Source organism: Peromyscus californicus, unplaced genomic scaffold, assembly GCF_007827085.1.
Source record: "Peromyscus californicus insignis strain IS unplaced genomic scaffold, ASM782708v3 Scaffold_15__1_contigs__length_86483966, whole genome shotgun sequence".
NCBI lineage: Eukaryota > Metazoa > Chordata > Mammalia > Rodentia > Cricetidae > Peromyscus > Peromyscus californicus.
The window spans coordinates 50,041,348-50,064,176 of record NW_026294447.1 but is presented as its reverse complement, the minus strand read 5'-3'; the positions used below and the strand labels follow the sequence as shown (position 1 = coordinate 50,064,176).

The 22,829-nt window shown below is 41.2% G+C and overlaps 1 protein-coding gene and 1 pseudogene across 1 annotated transcript in view; one reads left to right on the top strand and one right to left on the bottom strand.

The window, feature by feature from the left end:
- Window positions 1-22,829, top strand: part of LOC128110505 (cation channel sperm-associated auxiliary subunit beta-like) — a 158,679-nt gene that overhangs the window by 120,675 nt on the left and 15,175 nt on the right. The window contains exons 18-23 of the mRNA XM_052738200.1: window positions 1,253-1,273; window positions 4,171-4,485; window positions 12,282-12,421; window positions 13,953-14,150; window positions 15,408-15,518; window positions 19,568-19,678. Of these exons, the coding sequence (XP_052594160.1) occupies window positions 1,253-1,273; window positions 4,171-4,485; window positions 12,282-12,421; window positions 13,953-14,150; window positions 15,408-15,518; window positions 19,568-19,678 (896 nt within the window). The remainder of the gene's footprint in view (window positions 1-1,252; window positions 1,274-4,170; window positions 4,486-12,281; window positions 12,422-13,952; window positions 14,151-15,407; window positions 15,519-19,567; window positions 19,679-22,829) is intronic.
- On the bottom strand, window positions 6,078-6,873 carry LOC128110591 (14-3-3 protein theta-like; annotated as a pseudogene).

Sequence of the window (22,829 nt, the reverse complement as noted above, 5' to 3'; positions counted from 1 at the left end):
CCTCATCTATGCCTATTAGAAGATTTTGTCTTTTGACCAAATGTGACCCACACTTCCTGCATGTTCCTCTCCTGCGCTTTAAATTTTCTAATATTCTTTCTTATTTCATCTAGGTCCTCTACTTCATCTTTGAGTCCTGTGTTCTATCTTTTGCTTGGTTCAATCTACTTGTAAGACTTTGCCCTGGGTTTTCTAGTTGGGATATTGAGTTTTTCAATTCCATCTACATTTTAACTTGTGTTTTCTTCAATATTTCTGTCTCATTATTGGATTTGGTTTTCAAATCCTGAATTATCTCTATCATTTCTTTTTTTTTTTTTTTTTGGTTTTTCGAGACAGGGTTTCTCTGTGTAGCTTTGCGCCTTTCCTGGAACTCACTTGGTAGCCCAGGCTGGCCTCGAACTCACCGAGATCCGCCTGGCTCTGCCTCCCGAGTGCTGGGATTAAAGGCGTGCGCCACCACCGCCCGGCCCTATCTCTATCATTTCATTAAACAATATATTTGTATTTTCTTGTACATCACTCAAGCATTTATTGTTATCTTCTTGGAGTTCAAGAAAGTATGTTCTTTAAATTCTTTGAATTGTATGATAAAGGTTATGACTGTTCTTATAAATTCTGTGTCCTGGGATTTATCTAGGTAATTCTCATTAGGAAACACTTCAATGGGACTAGTGGGTTTGAAAGGAGACCTGCTGTCTTGGCCTTCATGCTGTTTTGAATTGCAGTTTGACTGAGCATGTGGACTTCTTTCTTTGGTTGTGTGTCTGATGTGATAATCTGACCTTCCTTAGATTAGGCCAGTTCAGGAGATGTGTGATCTGAGCTAGGTAAAGCTGTTAGATGAAATGTTAATTGGACAAGGAAAGATGACTCTCAACTATGGGTCTGGAGATAGGCCTATGTTACAGAGATTGGTAGCGAACAGAGAGAAAAATGGGAGAGAAAAGGAGTGTCTCACCCATTAAAGATAGTTGTCAAAGAAAGAATATTCAAAGACCACAGATCTTGAGCTAGGCTTGTGAATGTAGAGATGGCTGTAAGCTGGAGAAGGGGGTACTGCAAGGAGATGTAGGGGTTATTAGTGGAAGTATTAAGGCAACTCTATGTAATTAAAAGGGAGGTTTATTTTGTGGGGTAACTTATAAGTAAAGGGATAGTTACAGAGTCCAGGAACGGTGTAGTGCAGTCCAGCAGTGTTCTCTGGAGAACTCTGGTCTACCTCCAGTGTCCAGGATCCAGGAACCAAGAGAGCCGGTACACCGGATCTCAAGCCTTAAGGGCTCCTGTCTTGGGCCTGCCTCATAGGCATGACAGTTACCGGAAGTCTCAATGGGGGTAGTACTTCTAGGTCAAAGCTGGAACAGCTACCCACTACAAGGGCTAGAAGCAGATTCCCCAGCAAAGGTATTTCAGGAACCAAAAGGGTCGGTGGGCCATGGACTGAACTAGGTTTGTGGCTTTACAGATGTTGGCAAATTGGGGAAAGAGAAGGCAAAAAGAAGAAGCAACTTGAATAAGGAGGGTTTAGACTGGATCTAGGCTTGTAGGTTAGCACATGACAGCAAGCTGGAGAAAGTGATGGCAAAGGGAAAAAGCAAGTAAGCATGTAAATACAAAGGAAAGGTGGCTCATGAACAAAGAGGGTTTGCATGCCACAGGACTGGAACTAGGCTCCTGTCAGTTTGCAGAGGCTGAACTTCTTTATGAGTCTTAAGAATACTTTATATATATGATGGGGCTGGAGAGATGGCTCAGCAGCCAAGAGCACTGACTATTCAATCATGAGGATGAAAATTCAGATCCCAGTACCCATGTCAGTAGTCTCACTACTGTCTGTAACTCAATCTCCAAGGGATCTAATGCCCTCTTCTATCCTCTCTGGAAGCCTAGACACACATATATGTCCATACACATTCAGAGGCACACATATGCACAAGTAAATAAAAATAATTTTCAAACTTTTTAAAGAATTCTTTGTATGTTTGAGATATGAGTCTATTATCAGATATGTGTATTGCAAAATTTGTCCCAGTCTATGACTTGTCTATTAATTCAATTAACAATGTCATGAAACAGAAACTTAATTCCAATGAAATTAAGTATCTTGCTCATAGACCTGTTGTTAGCTGTCTATCTGTAACCTTATTGCCAAACTAAAAGCTGTCTAGAGTTTCTTTGAAAAGATCTAACTGTGGCATTTCACATCTAGATTTATGGTCCATTTGACTAAATTTTATGAAGTTGTAAGTTCTTTATCTAAGTCATTTCTTTGCTTCTGCATATCCTAGTCTTCCTGCCATGTGTTAAGAAGACTGTATTAATCTCTTCAATTTCCTTTGCTTCTTTCTGAGAGACTAGTGCCCGTATTTGTGTGAGTTTACTTCTAGATTTTCTGTTCAATTTCCTTAATGTCTGCTCTTTCCCCAAAAACACAGTCTGAATGACTGCAGCTATATGGTAAGTCCTGAAAATGATAGTAACAGTTCTATAAATTTATAAAACAAGTTTTTATAAATTTGTAGAATTATTATAATATTATAGTATTATGGTATGATATTATATTAACCATTCTCATCTTTTGTCTGTCCATGTAACATTTATAACTAAAATTTGAATATTGATAAAAATTAATTTTTAGGATTTTAATTGGAATTGTATTAAATATCAATCTTTCAAACTCTCCTTCTCTCCCATATTTTTCTTACTATATAGCCAAGGTCAACCTCAGAATCAGATTCCTCTGCCTTCTTTTTTCTTGATGGTACATGATGGATACTATGGTTTTTAATTTGAAAACTAGAGCTGGAAAGTTAGCTGAGCAGTTAAAAGCATTTGTGTTTCTTGCAGAGGACCCAGTTTGATTTGCAGCACCCACATGGTGGCTCACAGCCATCTGTAACTCCAGTCCCAGAGGACCCAACATCCTCTTCTGCCTCTGCTACCACCTGGCACGTACATGGTGTCCTTACATACATGCAGCCAAAATAATCATACACATAATAAATCTGATTTTTTCATTTAAATTAGAAGTCTAAATATTCATGGTTGAAATACGGGAAATTGTTGACAAAGAACAAAAGAAAGAAAGGAAAAGACAGGTAAAGAATGAAGGAGGAGAGAAAGAAGGAAGATTCTCCTGTTTTTTTCCCTGCTATAAACTTGTTTTAGGTTTATATGTTTCAGCTAATGTGTACGCATTTTGCTTGCACATATGTATGTGTACTATCCACACAGTACCTGTGGAAGTCAGAGTGTGGGGCGTTTACCCAACCACCCCCACAGTTCCCCAGAGTTTTCTTGAGTGCGAGCAGCAGGAAATATTAGATAGAAGGATTTATTGCGGAGAATATCGCGGAGATAAACAGATAGAAAATAAAGGATAGCCTCGAGAGGGCCTGGAACCTATTCCAACGGGCCCAACTGTCTCTGCCCCAGGGTTTTTATAGAGACACCAAGGGGTGGAGCAAAAGACCTGCTGGGCGGTGGTGGCGCACGCCTTTAATCCCAGCACTCGGGAGGCAGAGGCAGGCGGATCTCTGTGAGTTCGAGGCCAGCCTGGTCTACCAAGTGAGTCCCAGGAAAGGCGCAAAGCTACACAGAGAAACCCTGTCTCGAAAAACCAAAAAAAAAAAAAAAAAAAAAAAAAAGACCTCCTCCCGCAGCACAGCCAAGTGCAGACCATCTCGGACACCTGCACTCAGGCCCGTGGTCTAATCATCCTCTATGCGGACCTGCTGGGTAAAGCCATGAGGAACCCGAGAATGGGCTCCCACATCAGAGGAAACAGTTGAGTCCCCAGGACTGGAGTGACAAATGGTTATAACCACCATGTGGCTTTTGGGAACCAGTCCTGGGTCCTATGAAGAACAGCAAAAGTTCTTGACCATGGACCCATCTCTCCAGGCTTTCTGCTGAGAATTTTTATAGAAAAATGGTACACATTAAAGTATAGCTTTGTGTGCCACATATTCTTAATGAATTTTCTACAAAATGCTGTGTTTTAATTGTAACTGAAGTTTGGAAAATGTTTTCTCAAGCCATGATCATATTTTTAAAACTCAGATGAAACATTGTTAATTATGGTCACATTTGCTGAGTCAACATTAACTGTTTTCTTTTATATGAAATCTTCTATTTTATCTCCAGGTTATTTAGCACAATTTTCAGGTGCAGATATAGAAAAGACTGTGATGAGACCTGGCTACAGCAGCTTCATGATCACAGAAATTATAGATATAAAGAATGTATTATCCCTGGCTACTATGCCTCATAAAATAAAATCAACTTTGTACTTCCCAGAACATTCTTGGTTCTTAATCAGCTTGGGCTCAACAAAAGGACGGAATTGGACCATAAGTTTAAAACCATGTAATTATTGGGTTCAACAAGATGAGCATGAACTTGCATCCCTCAATGTTGTGAAGTATCTTGATGTGGGAAACGAAGAAAATTATGAAATTAAGTTGATCCCTAATACAAGAGGTAAATTCTCTTTTATAGAAAAAGTAAAAAGGAGTTATTTCTTTTCTTAAGTATAAAACATAACTCTTTGATATTCAGTTTGGCTTCTGTGATTGCTAGGATTCTACTACTAACAGAGTTAATTCTAATTATGGTTAATGACAACATTCTAGGCTCTGTATTAAATGTTTTATAGACATTTTAATGTTTGCAGTCACCCTAAAAGTCTAGATAATAATAATTTTATCAATAAGGAAATGAAGGTAAATTGTAGCATAGATTATTTTTGTTGTCCTTCTAAATGAAACCCTTTTAACTTTTTTGTTATGGCAATAATTCTCTTAGGTATTTTTCGATAGATTTATTTTTATTTTGGATCTATGAGTGTATTGCCTGCAATATCTGTCCCGTATGTCTGCGCATGGAGCCTAGAAGAGGGTATCAAATCCCCCTGGAACTCAGTGACACATGTGTAAGATAACTTGTGAGTGCTGGGAATCAAACCGAGTTCCTCTACAAGAGCATCAAGTGTCCTTAACCACTGAGCTGTCTCTCTAGCCCCTATTTCAGGTATTGAATTCAAGCCAAATGGATTTTACATAAAATGCTATATTTCGGCATATTTATTATAAAATTATGTGAAGCTAGGCTGGTAGGATGTCTCAGCAAATTAGGGCACTTTTTTTGGTTTTATAAAATGCAGTTTTATTTTGTGTTACTCTGGTGTTATATAGGGCATACCATTTTCACAAGGCTTTTTTTGGGGACTACAGTCAATGATTAGCAAACACACAGCTCTCTGAAGAACAGTCATTGGACACACTGGACACCCTCTCACATGTGCACGAATCTGCATGGAAAAGTACTCAACTTTAGACTTGGACGTGTGTTCTTATTTCCCCTTTCTAGTGGATTAAGAAAGGACATGCATTTTAATTTGCCCAAAGCAATGCTTATGTTCTGGCAGCAGCATGCTACTTCTATTACAAGGTAACATGAATACCAGAGCTACAAAGGCTGGAAGTGTACGTGAATTTTTATTGGGAAGGAAGTTGTCAACTCAAACAACAGCAAATGAAGAATGCATAAAGGAAACTCCCTGTTGTCACAAACAGATATGACCCCAAGAATATGTGACACAGGAGATATTTCCATCTGTGACCTCAAGACTGGATGCATTAAGAGTTTTTTCCATTCAATCTAACACTTCTGGATTCCTACTAAAAAGGAGTATGCAGGAAGAGTATGGAAAGGTTGCTTCTGAAAGAAATCCCCAAAGAAGGGTCAGAGAGGGAATGTAGAAATCAGGAAGTTATTATTACAATTACTTTCAATTGTAATGCACTACATTTGCACATCTCCACAGTAATACAAACACAGCCACTTGCAGAACTGGTTCAGATGCCTTAAATTCAAATGCACTGTCAGTCCTCTGCACAAGTGTCTGGAAGTTACTCATGTGTGTATTAAATGAAGCTATTAATACTTTTCTACAGCAGTAACTGCACACCAGGAAGGCTGAGCAGCACAGATCAAGGGATGGAGTTTTCCCAAAGCTGAAGTATAAAAAAACTATAAACAGTTGATCCCATACACATGAATGGGCTTCCTTGCTAGTGGAATAAGGAATGGAGATGTAAAAAGGTTTTCTTGAGGGGACAGAGGATGACACCCGGAATGCCTTTAGTTTTCTGCCCCCTCCACTGCATCATATTCTTCTCCTGTCCTATGTCCATAATGTTGTCTCTAAGCAACTGCATGATGAGGGTGCTGTCTCTGTAGGAGTCTTCATTCAGTGTATCAAGCTCTGCGATAGCCTCATCTAAAGCTGTTTTAGCCATTGTGCAGGCAAGCTCTGAATTATTAAGGATGTCATAGTAAAAAAACAGAAAAGTTAAGAGCCAGTCCCAGGAGGATTGGATGTGTACGTTGCTTCTCTTTCTTGCTTATATCAAATGCCTCTTGGTAGGCTCCTTGGGAATTATCTATCGTTTGTTTTCAATCATCGCCACATGCTACTTCAGCAAGATACTGGAAATAATCTCCCTTCATCTTCAGATAGAAGACCTTACTCTCTGGATTAGCTGCATTGCCTATTAAATACTTATCCAACAATTCCAGGACCATGGTGCAGATGGACCTCAGCTCTGACTCCATTTTCTCTCGATAGTCCTTGATCAGCTGCAACTTCTTGTCGGAGGTGTCGACATGCTCGATGCTCGAGATGACCCTCCAGGCAGACCTGCAGCAACAGACCATGTTCTTGTAGGCCACCGACAGCAGGTTGCGTTCATCATTGGACAGCTCGGCCCCCTGCTCAGTCACGGCTTTCATGCAGGTGGCCATGTCGTCGTAGTGCTTGGCCGACTCAGCCACCTTGGCTTTCTGGATCAGCTTGGTCTTCTCCATGGCGAGAGAGGGCTAGCATCAAGCCAGATCCGGAGTCCTCCTCCTAGTCTCCATGGCTGAGACGCGAGTCCCAAATTAGGGCACTTTCCACCAAGACTGTTACCTCAGAACCAACACAGTAAAGGGAGAGAACTAAGAACCAAGTCCCACAGGTGGTCCTCCAACCTTCCAAAGAGCACCATCTCATGCACAGATCCACATTAATATGCAAGACACACTCACTCACACACATATTACTAAATAAGTAAATAAATAAATAAAAATACAATAATAATGAAAAATGTGAGGGTTAATGAGATGGCTCAGTGGATATGAGCACTTGCCATGCAACTCAGACAACCAATTTTGACTTCTGGATTCCACAATGGAAAGAGAAAATTTACTCCCAAACTTTTAAGAATTAAAGTATGGAAAACCAAAACTGTCAGAGCTAAAGTTTCTCTGTAGTAATAGGATTTGTTGAATCATTACAGATACTAGCCAGCAAAGGACCAAGTCCTGGGACAACTACCAGCAGCAGGGCTAGATAGCAGCTGGAGAAAGGAAAGCATAAGTTCTGTACATTGAAATGACATAGATTATAGATAAGAGCAGAGAGAGAACTCAAAACAGGGGCAGTTTTGAGGGAAATCGATCATCAACAAGAAGTACTTGTTGCTTGAGGTTGCCAGACCTCTTTGCTGATTAGAGTTAATAGCATGGAAATTATATCCATATGCAGGACAGAGTTGCACCTGCTAGTAACCATTATGATTTAACTAAGTTTCCAATGTATATGCATGTATTGTCATTGTGAAAGAGTCACCAGTTTTCAGGAGACAAGTGTTGGTAGGTAAGAATCAGGTTTATTATGTACCCTGAAGAAGGAAGAGCTAGTTCCTTAAAGCTGTCATCCCAGCTCGGAGCTTGTGATGGTTTCTGTTGTCAACTTGACAAATAAGATTCACCTGGGGAAAAAGGCCTCTGAGCGTGCATGTGAGGGATTTTCTTGATTACCTTAATTGATGTGGGAAGACCCATCTTAATTGTAGGTGGGCCCATTCACCTGGACTGTGGGAAGTGGAGCAAGCAAACTGAGTACCGGTGTGCGTTAGTGTACTGTTCTCTGCTTCTTGGCTGTGGATAAAATGCCCAGCTGCTTCAACTTGACTTCTCTACCAGGATGGACTGTACCTTGAGCTGCGGGCTGAAATAAACTCTTCTTTTTGTATACTGCTCTTCTCAGAGTTTCTGTCATAGCAACAAGGAAGAGCTAAGACAGGGCCAAAGGATGTTTTTATGGGCAGAGTCAGTGAGGCTGCAGGCTGGACAGGCTTGGTAAGGAAGAGTCTGTGTCTTCTCTAGAACATCATAATGGATTTTGCCCTTACTAGTTTGCTAAGGAAGGGCTAGAAGTCTAAATATGACTAAAGAGATGAGTACTGGAGAAAGCAGAAGAGAGATGTGCAGTCAATGTGGCACATTGAGAAGAAAATAGATAAACATGCCTAAGTCCAGTGGTCCAGAGGGTGCCTGGACCAGTCTACTCTGGTGACCAGCCTAGCAAATAACCCAGCTGTCATCACAGAGCCTCTGTCCAGTGACTGATGGAGGCAGATACAGAGATCCACAGCCAAGCACCAGGCTGAGCTCTGGGAATCCAGTTGATGAGAGAGAGGAGAGATACTGCAGGTGAGGGATGTCGAGATCATGATGGGAGGATGTGCAGAGATGACAGACCACACTAGTAGAAGCCCAGGAACTGTGGACTGGTGGCTGTGCAGCCCCTCTGGATATGGAAGATGGTTGTTTGGCTCAAACTGTTTGGGGGGCACCCAGGCAAGGATTTCGGGATCTGTCCCTGGTTTATGGGCAGGCTTCTGGAATCTGGTGCCTGTGGTGTGACACCTTGCACAGCCTTGGTGCAGTGGGAAGGGGCTTGGACCTGCATAGGCTCAGTGTGCTGGGCTCTGCTGACTCCCCATAGGAGACCTCAATTTGGGGGATGTGGGGATGCAGGGTGGCTTGGGAAAAGAGGGCTGGGGGGTGGGAGGAGGTAGAAGGGGAGATCTGTGGATAGTATGTGGAGTGAGTAGAAAATTTCTTAATAAAGAAAAATGAAAAAAAAGAGGCCTAAGTAAGTCTGTCTTTGAGTACTGACATGTTTCAGGTTTCTATAGAGGATGAGTTGGAGCAGTAGAAATAATCTAACAATTTCAATCAAGGTGTGGTCTTGTTACTCATCCTCAGTTCTGGGCCTACATGTTCCTTTAGAGTTCATACTTCTGCCAAAGCTGTAAGAGACAAACCAGTTCCTGTGATATGATTGCTCCTGCTTGTGTGCACAGCTCCTGTTATTCCCAGTAACGTCAGGTTTAGGACAATGATTGGGAATGGAGTTCTGGACAGCACATGGAAAGGCTCAAGGAAAAATGCTTCAGTTACTCTTCATCTTTGAAAGGGCCTGAGACAGATTAGATGCTGTGGGGTTTCAGGCCTCCTGCCTCATAATAACAGGCCCTTGAGATGCAGTGAAACTCTGGCAAAGTCAGTTGCCAACCCAAAGTGGCAGGTGCTGCACTGAGTATGAAACATCCATTCCATCCCTGAGTGCAAGTCCATTCCCCCTCTTTCCCATTGGTTGATATTACAGAAGGTAAAGACTTTCCCATTTGACATCTCAGCTTCATCATCCCTCATGCCCTCATCTCTCACCATTCCAAATTCATTCCCTAATCCTGTTTTGCAGATGTTGTAGCAGGAATCTTAAAAGTTCTTATTAATAAAATCAAATCCAGTCAGGTATTGGGGTGAACTGGAAGATCAGAGAACCAGAACAAGCCACAGCTAACCTCACCTGGCCAACTTCTCAGCTGATCTTGTTTCCTCAGACTGGAAGCTTCTGTGTCCTCATCCCAATGGCTCTCAGCTGAACTGCTGCTCGAAAGCCTGAAGCTTAACCAGCTAAAAGCTTCTAGTTTCTGGTCCTCACGCCTTATATACCTTTCTGCTTTTTGCCACCACTCCCTGGGATTAAAAGCTCATTTTCTGGGATTAAAGGCGTGAGTCACCATGCCTGGCCATTTGCAATGTGGCCTTGAACTTACAGAGATCCAGAGGGATTTCTGTCTCTGGAATGCTAGGATTAAAGGTGTGAGTGCCCCCATTTTCTAGCCTCTGTATCTAGTGGCTGTCTGTTCTCTGACCCCAGATAAATTTATTAGGGTGCACAATATTTTGGGGAACACAATACCACCACAAGATGTTCAGTCTTATAAATCAGCTGTTGTGAAGTTGTCCTGTGATGTAACTGCCCCAGCATCTGCTTTAGTCATGCCCCCACCCCTGGCCTCTTTTGATGCATACACTTAGTCACATAGTAGGCTATCTGGATTTTTTATTTTATTAAGCTGCATTTTGTTTGTGTTTGTGAGGGTATATCATTCCACACATGGACTACAGTGCATGTGTGGACATCAGGGAACAACTTTTGGGAGTAAGATCTCTCCATCTACCCTATGGTTCCCTAGAATGGAACTCAGGTCATCTGTATTGTAAAGGGCAAGTGCCTTTACCCCAACCCTGTATTTTCCCACTAGAGATAAACCTTGAAAGAAGTTCACCAAAAGGCACACAAGCAGATGTCAGCCTTTGGGATGGGAGACCCAGCATCTGACATTTCTCTGAAGCCATAAGACATTGGTGTATTGAAAATGGAACATCGTATTTTCTTATAGTATTGCTAATTTGTTTATGTACACTCTTTGAATAATTAATATGTTCAATATAAATTTAAACAGGAATTTGGTGATGTTGGACTTTCTTTGGACTGCCGGGTTCCAAATAATGACTTGGAAGCTTTTTATTAATTATGAAAGCTTGGCCTTAATTAGGCTAGTTCCCAACTAGCTCTTATAACTTAATAACTGATTTATATTAATCTACATTGTGTCATGTAGCTTATTACCTCTCCTCTGTACCTGCATCCAAATTTCTCGGTGTCTGGATGGCCAATTCCATGCTCAGATTCTTTCCCAGAGTTCCTCTCTCTGTGTGGAAGTTGTGCTGATATTCACCTGTCTACCTATTGGCCAGCACTTAGTTATATGATTCAGCTCTTTATTAAAACAATCAGGTGCCTTAGGCAGGCAAGGTAAAACAGTGACACATCTTTACATAGTGTGATTAAATAGCCTGCAACAGTCTGGCCCAAAGTAAAGGACAGATCTGAAATGAAGATGGGAATGCCAGGCTTTTGTCTTTTTGGTTTCCTGGTGGACCCTGGTGAAAGTTGATGTTTTATAACAAAAGCAGTTTCTAGGTGCCTGTTATCCGACAAGTCAGAGATGTCAAACTTTTTATCCCATTTGAGTCACTCTTCAGATGTCTGCAAGTTCATGTGAAGCTTCAATGCTTTTAGCCAAGCTTTTAAGGCCCTACAAAGTGGCATGCACAACTGTTAGAGCTCACATAGAAGAGGTCTTATCCACATAAAGACAAATGTGAAGACACTAATGTATGACATCCAAAATTCATAATATCTTAATTTCTATAGGTGCCACTTATCTATTAAGAGGTAAGGGGCCCAGAGTTTCTTTGTCTTCTATCCCCTGGCTGTCACTAACTGCCTTGGCTTTGCCTCGGAGTGGGTACAAATCCAGTAAACAATGCCAGGAGATTACAGAGTGAAGGAGAGGCTTTCTTCTTCCAACAAGAAAGAATACACTGGGAATAATTTCCAAAGCAATTTCTCCTGGGGGAAAAAAGGCAAAAAGCTGTACTTTTCTTTTCCTTTACTGAGAAAACGTATCGATACTTTCATAGGTGTGTTGTTAGATGGAAACATCCTTGAGTATGCTCAGTTCAAGTTCAAGGTCATGCGTAGTTCAAAAGAGGAGGTGGCAGCTGGGAATTCCACAGGGCAGAAAATGTAGTATTACAGTGAGCAAAGTTTACCCTAGGTTGCCTAAAAAGAGTGAGTCAGAGAGACTGGGATGTTTTCTGATTCCTAGGTTTCTCTGGAGGAGATTTTCCCAAACCAGTAAATATCACCTACAAGTCTCTGAAGGAGCACTAGAGAGACGGCTCCCATGGCTCTTCATAGAACTTAGTTCAGTTCCCAGCGCACACAAAAACTTTGCAGGGATAGCAATAGTCATTTAAAGGGCATCAGCTTCCTCAGTTCCATAGTTGTATGTAATTGTACCTACATATACCTGCCTAGTACCAAACATAACCAGTAGTACCCAAGTGACCTTGCTATCCTTTGAGAACCTGGATGAGAAGTGAGGAGTGGAAGGGAAATCCATGTTCTGAGGGAAATATCTGTGAAGGTAAAGTTTTCTAAGAACTATTAAATTGCCAATCATTATTGAGTTGTTTCTACAATTTTCATTATGTAATGTTAGCTGTTGGCACTGTTTCCATAGGTATGAAACTACTTCAAGTCCCACCAGTCATTGTGGTTGTTGGAAACCCAGCCTTACTGGAAGTTAAGACGGAAGGCTATTTTGATGTCACTGATAGTTACAATTTGAATGCTCATGTAGCTAGCAAATTTTTCCATAAAGTAAGAGTTTTTTACATTACAAAACAATCTACTTATAGACTTAGTAGCTATAAAATACAAACTTAATCCTTCCATCAAGAGTATAAAGTACACTCAACATGTATGATATTTTATAAGGCAGGGTGGAGGTTTTGATAATGGTTAGACATATGAGTTCTGATCAGGAGTGTTGTACATCTTTAATTTCAGCACTCTGGGGGCAGGAGCAGGCAGAGATATCTGAGAGATCAAAGCCAGCCTGGTGTATATAGTTAGTTCCAGACCAGTCAGGGCTATGTAGTAAGAGAATCTTAAAAGAATAAAAAAGAAGGGGTTGGGGATTTAGCTCAGTGGTAGAGCGCTTGCCGGCAAGCGCAAGGCCCTGGGTTTGGTCCTCACCTCTGAAAAAAAAAAAAAGCTCTTGCTCTTTTCTGTCCCTCCAGTTCATTTTATTTTTCTTTTTTTTTCTTTTTTCTTTTTTTTTTTTTTTTTTGGTTTTTCGAGACAGGGTTTCTCTGTGTAGCTTTGCGCCTTTCCTGGAACTCACTTGGTAGCCCAGGCTGGCCTCGAACTCACAGAGATCCACCGGCCTCTGCCTCCCGAGTGCTGGGATTAAAGGCGTGCGCCACCACCGCCCGGCTTTTTTTTTTTTTCTTTTTTATTTCTTTTTCCTGTCCCCTGACCTTTCCTGTTTCCATATTTTACCTTAAATGTTTGAACCTCAAACCACACTCCACATTATTTTTGGCCATTTTATTTTATATGGTTATTAATAGCATAGTACGAGGCTTTAATATGTTTTGTTATATTCCTATATCTGATTTAGTTTGGTCATGCTACTCATATGTCAGTTTATTTCCCTCCCTAAGTGCTGCTAGGGTTTAACTACCAGCTTGGCATAATCTACAATCACCTGGGAAAGGTGTCTCAATGATCTTGTTTAGATCACGTTGGCCTATGAGCACACCTAAGAAAATTTTGTTAATTAGGTTAACAGAGGTGGCAATACCCACCCTGGATATTAGAAAACAAAGAAACAATATTAACCATCATCAAGACAAAAACACTTGGGGCTGGGAATGTGGCTCAGTTGGTGAAGTGCTTGTCTGGCATCCATGAATCCTGGGGTTACGTATACCAGGTATTATTGCATACTTATAGTCCCAGCACTTAGAAGGTGGAGGCAGGAGAAAATAATCAACTTGTGCAAGTTGTCCTCTGATCTGTACAACACACACACACACACACACACACACACACACACACACACACACACGCACACACACACAAATAAATGTAGAAAAAACTAACCACAAAGCATGAGACTACCTCAGTCAGTCTGTGTCAAGGGTTTTAAATAGCTCCTTTAATGTTGTTTTGCATCTACTACTTGTTGATATTTATTCTCTTCCTTTGGCTGACTTGCTCTATGCTTAATAAACTCATTCAATCAAAACCAAAAACACAACTATCATGATCATTCTCTGGATCATTACAAACAATGTATTGAGGTGTTCCCGGGATTCTAACCTTCATTCCTTGATGTTTCCAGGGTTCCACTTCACTATCACTGGTTATTTGGGAAGCCTCAACATCATGCTCCGTAACTACAATGTTGCCCATCATGAAGAGCAGTTGCAGCTACCTCAAGACTCTACAGCACATTCCTGGCAGACAAATACCACCTGAAGACTGGATTAGTGGAGTTCACAAGGACAGTCAGGGTTTCAATCTGATCAAAACTCTGCCGGTAAGAAATCTAATTGTAGCACCTTTAAGAGAACAAGTGATGTATTTCTCCTGTGTGCTCCCATGGGCAGTCTGTGTTAGCATTTCTGCTCTGAGGTGCTCTAGCACTGCCATCATTTTCAAACTGTGGGTCATTTTGAGAACATGATGGTGAGGATCCATTTGTAAACTGAGAAAACCTTCTGAACTATGTTTCTTACTAACTTCTCTCATTACCATTAGTATCATCATACGATGATGGTATAATGTTGGGCTTTTGTGATATGTGCAGCTGTTTTGACTTACAATGACGTGTCTCAAACTAATGTATCTGATTGGTCCTATTTCTCTTTGGGTTTAGGTTTGTTTGTTGTTGTTGTTGTTGTTGTTGTTGTTTCCTCAGATAAAGTTACAAAATGTTGAGCTTGAATTTTCAATTCTGCTGTGGACAATCTCATTTCAATATAATAATTTTTGCTTTTGCTTTGTTAGATCTGTGAGTCTTTTAATTTTGTTTTTGTATGTATGAGAGTGGCCAATATGCATGTGTGCAAGTGTGTGTACAGTTATGTGTGTGCAGGTATGTTTGCCCAAGTGGTGCGGCCAGCAGTTAACATCAGAATGTCTTCCTCAATTGTTTCTCTGCCTTATTTCTGAGGCAAGGTCTCCCACTGAGCCTAGAGGTCACCATTTTCCCTAAACTGGCCAACAAGCTCCCAGGATAGGTCTGTCTCTGTTTTTAGCATTGGGGTTACCAGTTCATACTGCCACAATTGATTTTCACCTGGGTACTAGGATCCAAACTCAGGCCATCACACTTGAGTAGCAGACACTAACAGCTGACACATCTGATCAGCCATTTTTGTTGTGTTTTTTTAATTTGGGGATTCTTATGACCATTTTAAAACTAAAAATTAGCTGATACACTACTTTTAGTTTCGTGACAGAAAAAAATAATAAAATTTGAAGGTGTGTTCTAAGTGCATCAAGGAGCCTCTTCTGTAAAATGCTTAGACACACCTGCATAAACTTTATGACAGCTGTTTTAAGTAGTGGAAGTCATTTTCACCTCATTACAGGTCAAGATTACATCATCACAAGGTAAGGTTTTTGAAACTACAGAAACTTTGGAGTACAGATAATGAAGAGGAAAAGTTTACTGTAATGTGTGGAGCTGAATGTGAAATATTTGCATGAAATGGTTATCTGGAAAAAGAAAATATTTATGCCTTGATGAATAATAACATGTGGCCCTCTTTCTTTGTTTAAATAATTGCAGATAAACTACAGACCTCCATCCAATATGGGAATTTCTATTCCACTCACAGATAATATTTATCATGCAGACCCTAGCAAACCCAGACCAAGAAGTCTATTTCACAAGTCAAAGGTAAATAATTTGTCTCTAAATGAACTAATGCAGTGTTTGTTTTATATTTAATAAATCACTGTGCTGATTACATGGGTTAGCTGGTAAAGGCACTTGACATCTAGCCTAAACCTCAGTCTGACCCCCAGGATGCAGTAGAAGGAAAAAAATGATTCCTGCTAATTTGCTCTAAACTCTACCCACTTCATGACAAATGCACCTCACACATACACACACAGATACACACCTGATACATACATATTAACATATATGTATATATATATTTACTTGTTTACTTGAAATTTTAAAAGACATACCCTTTATTTAAAGTGTACATGGGCACAGTTATGGGAATTTAATGAAAAAGTGCAGCCATTTTTATTACTCCAGGACTACTGCTGTCCCTTTTTCAGCTACTCCTACTTTGGCCCTTTCAGCTACTCTCACACTACTTTCCAGCTGTGGTACTTTTTGAATGTAATTGGCCCCCATAAGCTCATAGGGAGTGGCACTATTAGGAGATGAGGCCTTGTTGGAGGAAGTGTGGTCTTATTGGAGGAGGCTGGATGATACACACCTTTAATCCAGACCTTAAGGCTAGAGGGCCCACCTTTAATGTGGGCCACACCTTCTGTTGGAAATGTGTCACTATGGGGCGGGATTTGAAGTCTTTTTCTCAAGCTTCACTCAGTGTGACAGTTAGTCGACTTCCTGTCCCCTGTAAGATATAGCACCCTCAGCTCCAGCACCACATCTGCCTGCACACTGCCATGTTCCCCTTCATAGTGATGATGGACTGAACCTCTGAACTATAAGCCAACCACCTCAATGAAATGTTTTTCTTTATAAGAGTTGTCGTGGTCATGGTGTCTCCTCACAGCAATAGAACACTGACTAAGACAGCAGCCAAGAAGCTCATATGGATGCTCTCCTTGACTTCTCGGATCCCATGTAGATTTCAAAGGACACAGGTAGAGGAAGAGCCTTGTGTTTTTAAGTGAAAGGAGGAGTTAGGACCGTCTCATGTCTTTCATCCTTGTAAAAGGAATGGTGTCCAAAAGGAAAGGCCACCCTTTGTCCTAACATAGTCACATTAAAACTCCTGCTATGTTATTAGTAGAAAGTAGGCTGGCTCCCTGGAGTTGGCTGACACCTACCAGGAGGTGAAGTGAGCATGATAGAACACAGGGAAGCATTAGGGTTCAGAGAAAAGGTGTATTATCTGGGGAACACCTATGGTGCCTGGTATGCAAACACACATACACAAGCACTACACAAATTAGCACTTCTCTTGCTGAAAACAAGTCAATGTCTTCCCATTGCTTTCAAAGGAAAAACATGACTTTGGCATCACACCTGACCCTTGTCAATGAGAGGCAGACAGACAAAGCCTGAGGAATTTCCCTTTAGGGACCTCCACTAAGTGAAGCTGGAATCTTGACTATGCCACAGAAGAGCATTCCAGGGTGAATCAGACCCAAGAAGAGCTCAGTTTGGACAGTGAAATCAAGACATGTTGCACACCTTGCTTTAAGGATTGTTAAGCACTGTTGCTCAGAGAGAGGGACCTGAGGTGTCATGTGCATGATTCTGTGGCCTGCAAAATTACATTGCTAAAAGATGTGACCTACAGCCATGTCAAAGACTCAGTAAAATTTAAAATTAGGCCAAGTTTTAAAGGTAAACTTTTGAAAAGCATATGTACTTGTTGGTTTATCTCCCTTATGCATTTCCTTTTGGCCTGATGTGTTGAGACCAACATCCCAGCATGCTAGAGGCAAAGGCAGATGAATCTCTGTGAGGTGTCAAGCTAAGGCCTTGACCAGTGGGAGAATTTCCTTTTGTAAATGAAATGTTAAGATGGTTTGTGAGGTTCCTTGTTCAAGTTTCAAGGTGAGGACAGTGTGCTACTATAGTTCCACTCAAAGGGCACATTAGTTCTGGCCCTAAGCACACATGGCCCACTTGTTTCAATATTCTGGTGTTGTGTAATTTTGTTTGTGTTCTGAGAAATAAAGCTTGCCTGGAGATCAGAGGGTGGAGCCAGCCACTAGTTAACCCTAGAGGCCAGGCAGTAGAGGCTCTTGCCTTTAATCCCAGCATGATCAGGAGGTGGAGACAGGAATATAAGGTGGGTAGAGACAGGATCTCACCCCCAATTGGTCTGAGGATTCATAGAGGAAAGAAGTCACTAGCAGCTACTCCTTTCCTTCTCTGATCTTTCAGGTTATTACCCCAATATTTGACTCCTGGTTTTAAATTGATAAGACTAAATAGAATCACAGTTCATTCTGGTGTGAAAGGTCACTCAGAAAAAGGATTATTGTCTCTGTACAAAATCCATATAGAGATGTGATTTTTTTTCAGATATATCGAAGTTCTTGACACTAAGCCAAAGACAAATACAGAGTAGGTTCTGGGGTGAGGGACTTTCCCTTCCCCTGTTTCCTTAATATTCTCTGTCCTTGCACCATACTTCAACATGAGTGCCTGAGCTCACTCTGTCCTAGCCATGTTGGCCTCTTTTTCTGTTTCTCTGATATGTTTCACCTCAGACCTTTGCAGCTGCAGGAAAGCCTTTTATCTTCTGTCAGATGTCATACCTCACTGTCACCTTTGACAGGTTTCCACTTTAATGCTCTGCTACAGTGAGGCCTTCCCTGACCAATCCACACAGAAAGATAACCCTGCCTCTACCATCCCTGGTTCCCCATTTCCTCCTATTTTTTCTATATCATGTATTACTTGTCTATACATTTTACTTGTTTGCTTTATTTTTGTGCCTTCTGACCCCACAAGAAAGTAAGCTAATCAAACAAGACTGATTTCTTTTTGGTTTGCTTTATTTTCCTGATACTGAAGGTCAAGGCAAAGCCTTGGACATGCTAATCAGGGTTTTGTTTGTTTTTTACCTATTCCTACTATATCCCCAGTATCCCAATGAGCATCAGACAAAGGAGTGTTCAGAAATTGTTGAACAGGTGTATCATGATGGCACACACACATGTAATCTCAGCAGTTCAGGAGCCAAAGTCAGGAACATAGGGAGTTTGAGGTTAGCCTGGGTGATAGTGTAAATCTGAGGCCTCTTTTAGTTACATTATTAGACACTGTTTCAAAAAAAAAAAAAAAACAAGAGTTGAACAAACTAATAATATACATTGTATGCATGTTTTTATATACACAAAATATTCAGAGGTAAACAACTCCTTGCTGAATCTTGGATTTAAGGGCAAGAAATTCTGCTCCAAGCAGTGAGCCACTAAGACACTGAGTTCTCCAACTCCATTTTCTCCCAAAGATAAAACCTGTTTTGTTACTATACCATTCCATCTATGGACATAAGACTTTTTTGCATGTATATCCTTACATTCCTAGGGTCCCCCTCCTCCATGGTTTCCCTGTGCTAAGTAGGAAATATATCTAATTCATACCAAGTAATTAAGAGGGAGATTTGACCCTTTGTTTATTTTGTTTTGTATAGTTGAGGAAGGTCTTGCTGTATAGTCCAGGATAGAACAAACTTGCTGTACACTCCACGCTGACTTAGAACTCCTGATCAAAGTGCTGAGTTTGTTGACATGTGTTGCCACAGCTACCCCTGAAGAGGGTTTTTTTGCAGGATTTGGGGGCTGTGACAGCTGTACATGTCAGCACTTCTGGTGTTATCAGGCACTGGTCAGCATTCTCTAAGTTACAGCCCTGCACATGCATGACATATGGTATCTTTACAGGCTTTCACTCTAGTCAGAGAGACTCGCTATGAAATGAAGTTACCAAGAGGAAGTTGTGTTTTTGTGCAGTGTTTCTGAACAGAATGTCTATGTGTAACCTCATGGAATTGTTAAATTACATTACAGAAATATTGTTGCATTATGACTTTCATAATCTCACCTCCTGGACAAGCACTGTATGCAGATCTATATTCTCAGTGCCTCTTATTTTATCATTAATGAATTTTCTTTTCTTCTTGCAATTTTATTATTCGGATAATAAGTATTTCCTAAACACTTAATTTGGAAAAACGCTAAAGTATGAAAACAAGTCTACCTATGTTCCTCTGTCTACAGGTAACAGGACAATTCAAGCAGTGTTATAATGTTCCCAGTCGGGAAATGTGCAACTGCACAGAACATCAAAAGTTTTCACATGCTGTTGCTTTCTCAGACTGCAAAGAAAAGGTAAAACAATTTGTAATTACCTGATGATGGAGTTTTATGAAAATCTTCATGTTTTATGTAAACTGCACATATGACTACAAATAAAACTCTGATTTTAGACAACATATAGGGTTGGGCATAAAGTTAGCAGTCAGGTATCATGATGGTTGTCACTTTACACACTAACTTAGATTAGTATTTCCTTTGTTATCTGTGTGTGGATGTGTGATGTGGTATGCATGTTTGCACATATACTGTAGTACGGGTGTAGTATTCAGAAGACAGCCTTGGGTGTCAGTACTTACCTTCCATTTTGCTGTCACTTGTCACTGCACATGGAAGACAAGCTGTCCGTCAAGTTTCTCAGTGTTCCCGTCTGTGCTTCATCCCACCACAGCAGCACTGGAATTACAGACTATAGGTGGGTGCTGGTTCTCCAAACTCAGGTCCTCATGATTATACAGTGAGCGTTTCACCCATTGAGCCATTTCTCCAGCCCTGCTCTTTTGTGGTTTTGAGATAGAGTTTTGATATGTAACCCAGGCTGGCCTTGAATTCTTTTTTTTTTTTTCCTTTTTTTAAATTGTAAACAAATTTTCTATTCACTTTACATACCAACCACAGATTCACTCACCCCCCCCCCGTCTTCCCTCTTTCTACCCCTCAGCCTTCCCCCCAAACCCATCCCCTATTCCCACATTTTCCAAGTCAAGGTCTCCCATGAGGAGTCTGTAGAGCCTGGCACACTCAGCTGAGGCAGGTCCAAGCCCTTCCCCTGCACCAAGACTGTGCAGGGTATCACACCCTAGGCACTGGGCTACAAAAAGCCTGTTCATGCACCGGGGATGGATCCTGATTCCCCTGCCTGGGGGCCCCCAAACAGTTCAAGCTAAACAACTGTCTCCCATATCCAGAGGACCTAGTTTAGTCCTATGGGGGCTCCACAGCTATTAATTCACAGTTCTTGGGTTTCCACTACTGTGGCTAGTCTTCTCTGTGTGTTTTCCCATCATGATCTTAATGTCCCCTGTCCACAGAATCCCTCCTCTCTCATTGATTGAATTCCCGGAGCTCAGCCTGGAGCCTGGCCATGGATCTCTGCATCTGCTTCCATCAGTCACTGGATGAAGGCTCTGTGATGACAGTTAGGGTATTCACTAGTCCAGTCACCCCCTTGATCACTGCCAGTAGTCCAAGGTGGGGTCATCCTTGTGGATACCTGAGAACTTCCCCGGCACCCTGCCTCTTCCTATTCCCATGATGTCTTCATTTATCATGGCATCTCATTCCTTGCTCTCCCACTCTGTCCCTGCTCCAGCTTGATCCTCCTATTTCCTTATGTTCTCATCCCCCTTTCTTTGCCCTCCATTACCCACCCCCACTCCCAGTTTGCTCGTGTAGATCTCATCTATTTCTCCTTCCCTGGGCTATGTGTCCCTCTTCAGGTCCTCCTTTTAGCTAGCTTCTCTGGAGCTGTGGGTTGTAGTCTGGTTTACCTTTGCCTTACATCTAGTATTCACTTATGAGTGAGTATATACCATGTTTGTCCTTCTGAGTCTGGGTTACCTCACTGTTGCTAGAGTTTTCCTGCCTGGCCCACAGTCAGGACAAATCTCTCTCACCCGCCAGTCCCAAGCCGCTCAAACCCGATCAAGTAAACACAGACACTTATATTGGTTTCAAACTGTATGGCCGTGGCAGGCTTCTTGCTAACTGTTCTTAGGCTTCTTGCTAACTGTTCTTACAGCTTAAATTAATCCATTTCTATTAATCTATACCTTGCCACGTGGCTTGTGGCTTACCGGTACTTTACATCTTCCTTGTCCTGATGGCGGCTGGCAGTGTCTCCCTCTCTCAGCCTTCCACTTCCCACCTCTATTCTCCTCCTTGTCCCGCCTATACTTCCTGCCTGGCCACGGGCCAATCAGTGATTTATTTATTGACCAATCAGCAACACATTTGACATACAGACCATCCCACAGCACCTCACTCAGGATGATATTTCCTAGTTCCATCCATTTGCATGCATATTTCATGATATTGTTTTTTACTGCTGAGTAGTACTCCATTGTGTATATGTGTCACATTTTCTTTATCCATTCTTCAGTTGATGGGCATCTAGGATGTTTCCAGGTTCTTGCTATTATGAATAATGCTGCTTTGAACATAGCTGAGCATGTATCCTTGTGGTAAGATTGAACATTCCTTGGGTATATACCCAAAGGTGGTATAGCGGGGTCCTGAGGTAAATTGATTTCCAATTTTCTGAGAAACTGCCATTCTAATTTCCAGAGAGGCTGTACAAGTTTGCATTCCCACCAATAGTGGAAGAGTGTTCCCCTTGCTCCACATCCTCTCTAACATAAGCTATCTTCAGTGTTTTTGATCACCGCCATTCTGACAGATATAAGATGGTATCTCAGAGTTGTTTTGATTTGCATTTCCCTAATGACTAAGGATGTTGAGCAATTCCTTAAATGCCTTTCAGCTGTTTGAGATTCTTCTGTTGAGAATTCTCTGTTAAGCTCTGTAGCCCACTTTTTAACTGGATTGTTAGGTATTTTGATGTCTAGTTTCTTGAGTTCTTTATATATTTTGAAGATCAGCCCTCTGTCGGATGTGGCATTGGTGAAGATCTTTTCCCATTCTGTAGGCTGTTGTTTTGTCTTATTGACTGTGTCCTTTGCTCTACAAAAGCTTCTCAGTTTCAAGAGGTCCCATTTATTAATTGTTGCTCTCAGTGTCTGTGCTACTGTTGTTATATATAAAAAATGGTCTCCTGTGCCAATTCGTTCAATACTACTTTCTACTTACTCTTCTATCAAGTTCATTGTAACTGGATTTATGTTGAGGTCTTTGATCCACTTGGACTTGAGTTTTGTGCATGGCAACAGATATGAATCTATTTGCAATCTTCTTCATTTTGACATCCAGTTATGCCAGCACTATTTGTTAAAGATGCTTTCTTTTTTCCATGGTACAATTTTGGCTCCTTTGTCAAAAATCAAATATTCATATGTATGTGGATTAATGTCAGGGTCTTCAGTTTGATTCTATTGGTCCATGTGTCAGTTTTTATGCCAGTAATAAGCTGTATTTATTACTATAGTTCTATAGTAGAGCTTGAGGTCAGGGATCATGATGCCTCCAGAGGTTGCTTTATTATGCAGGA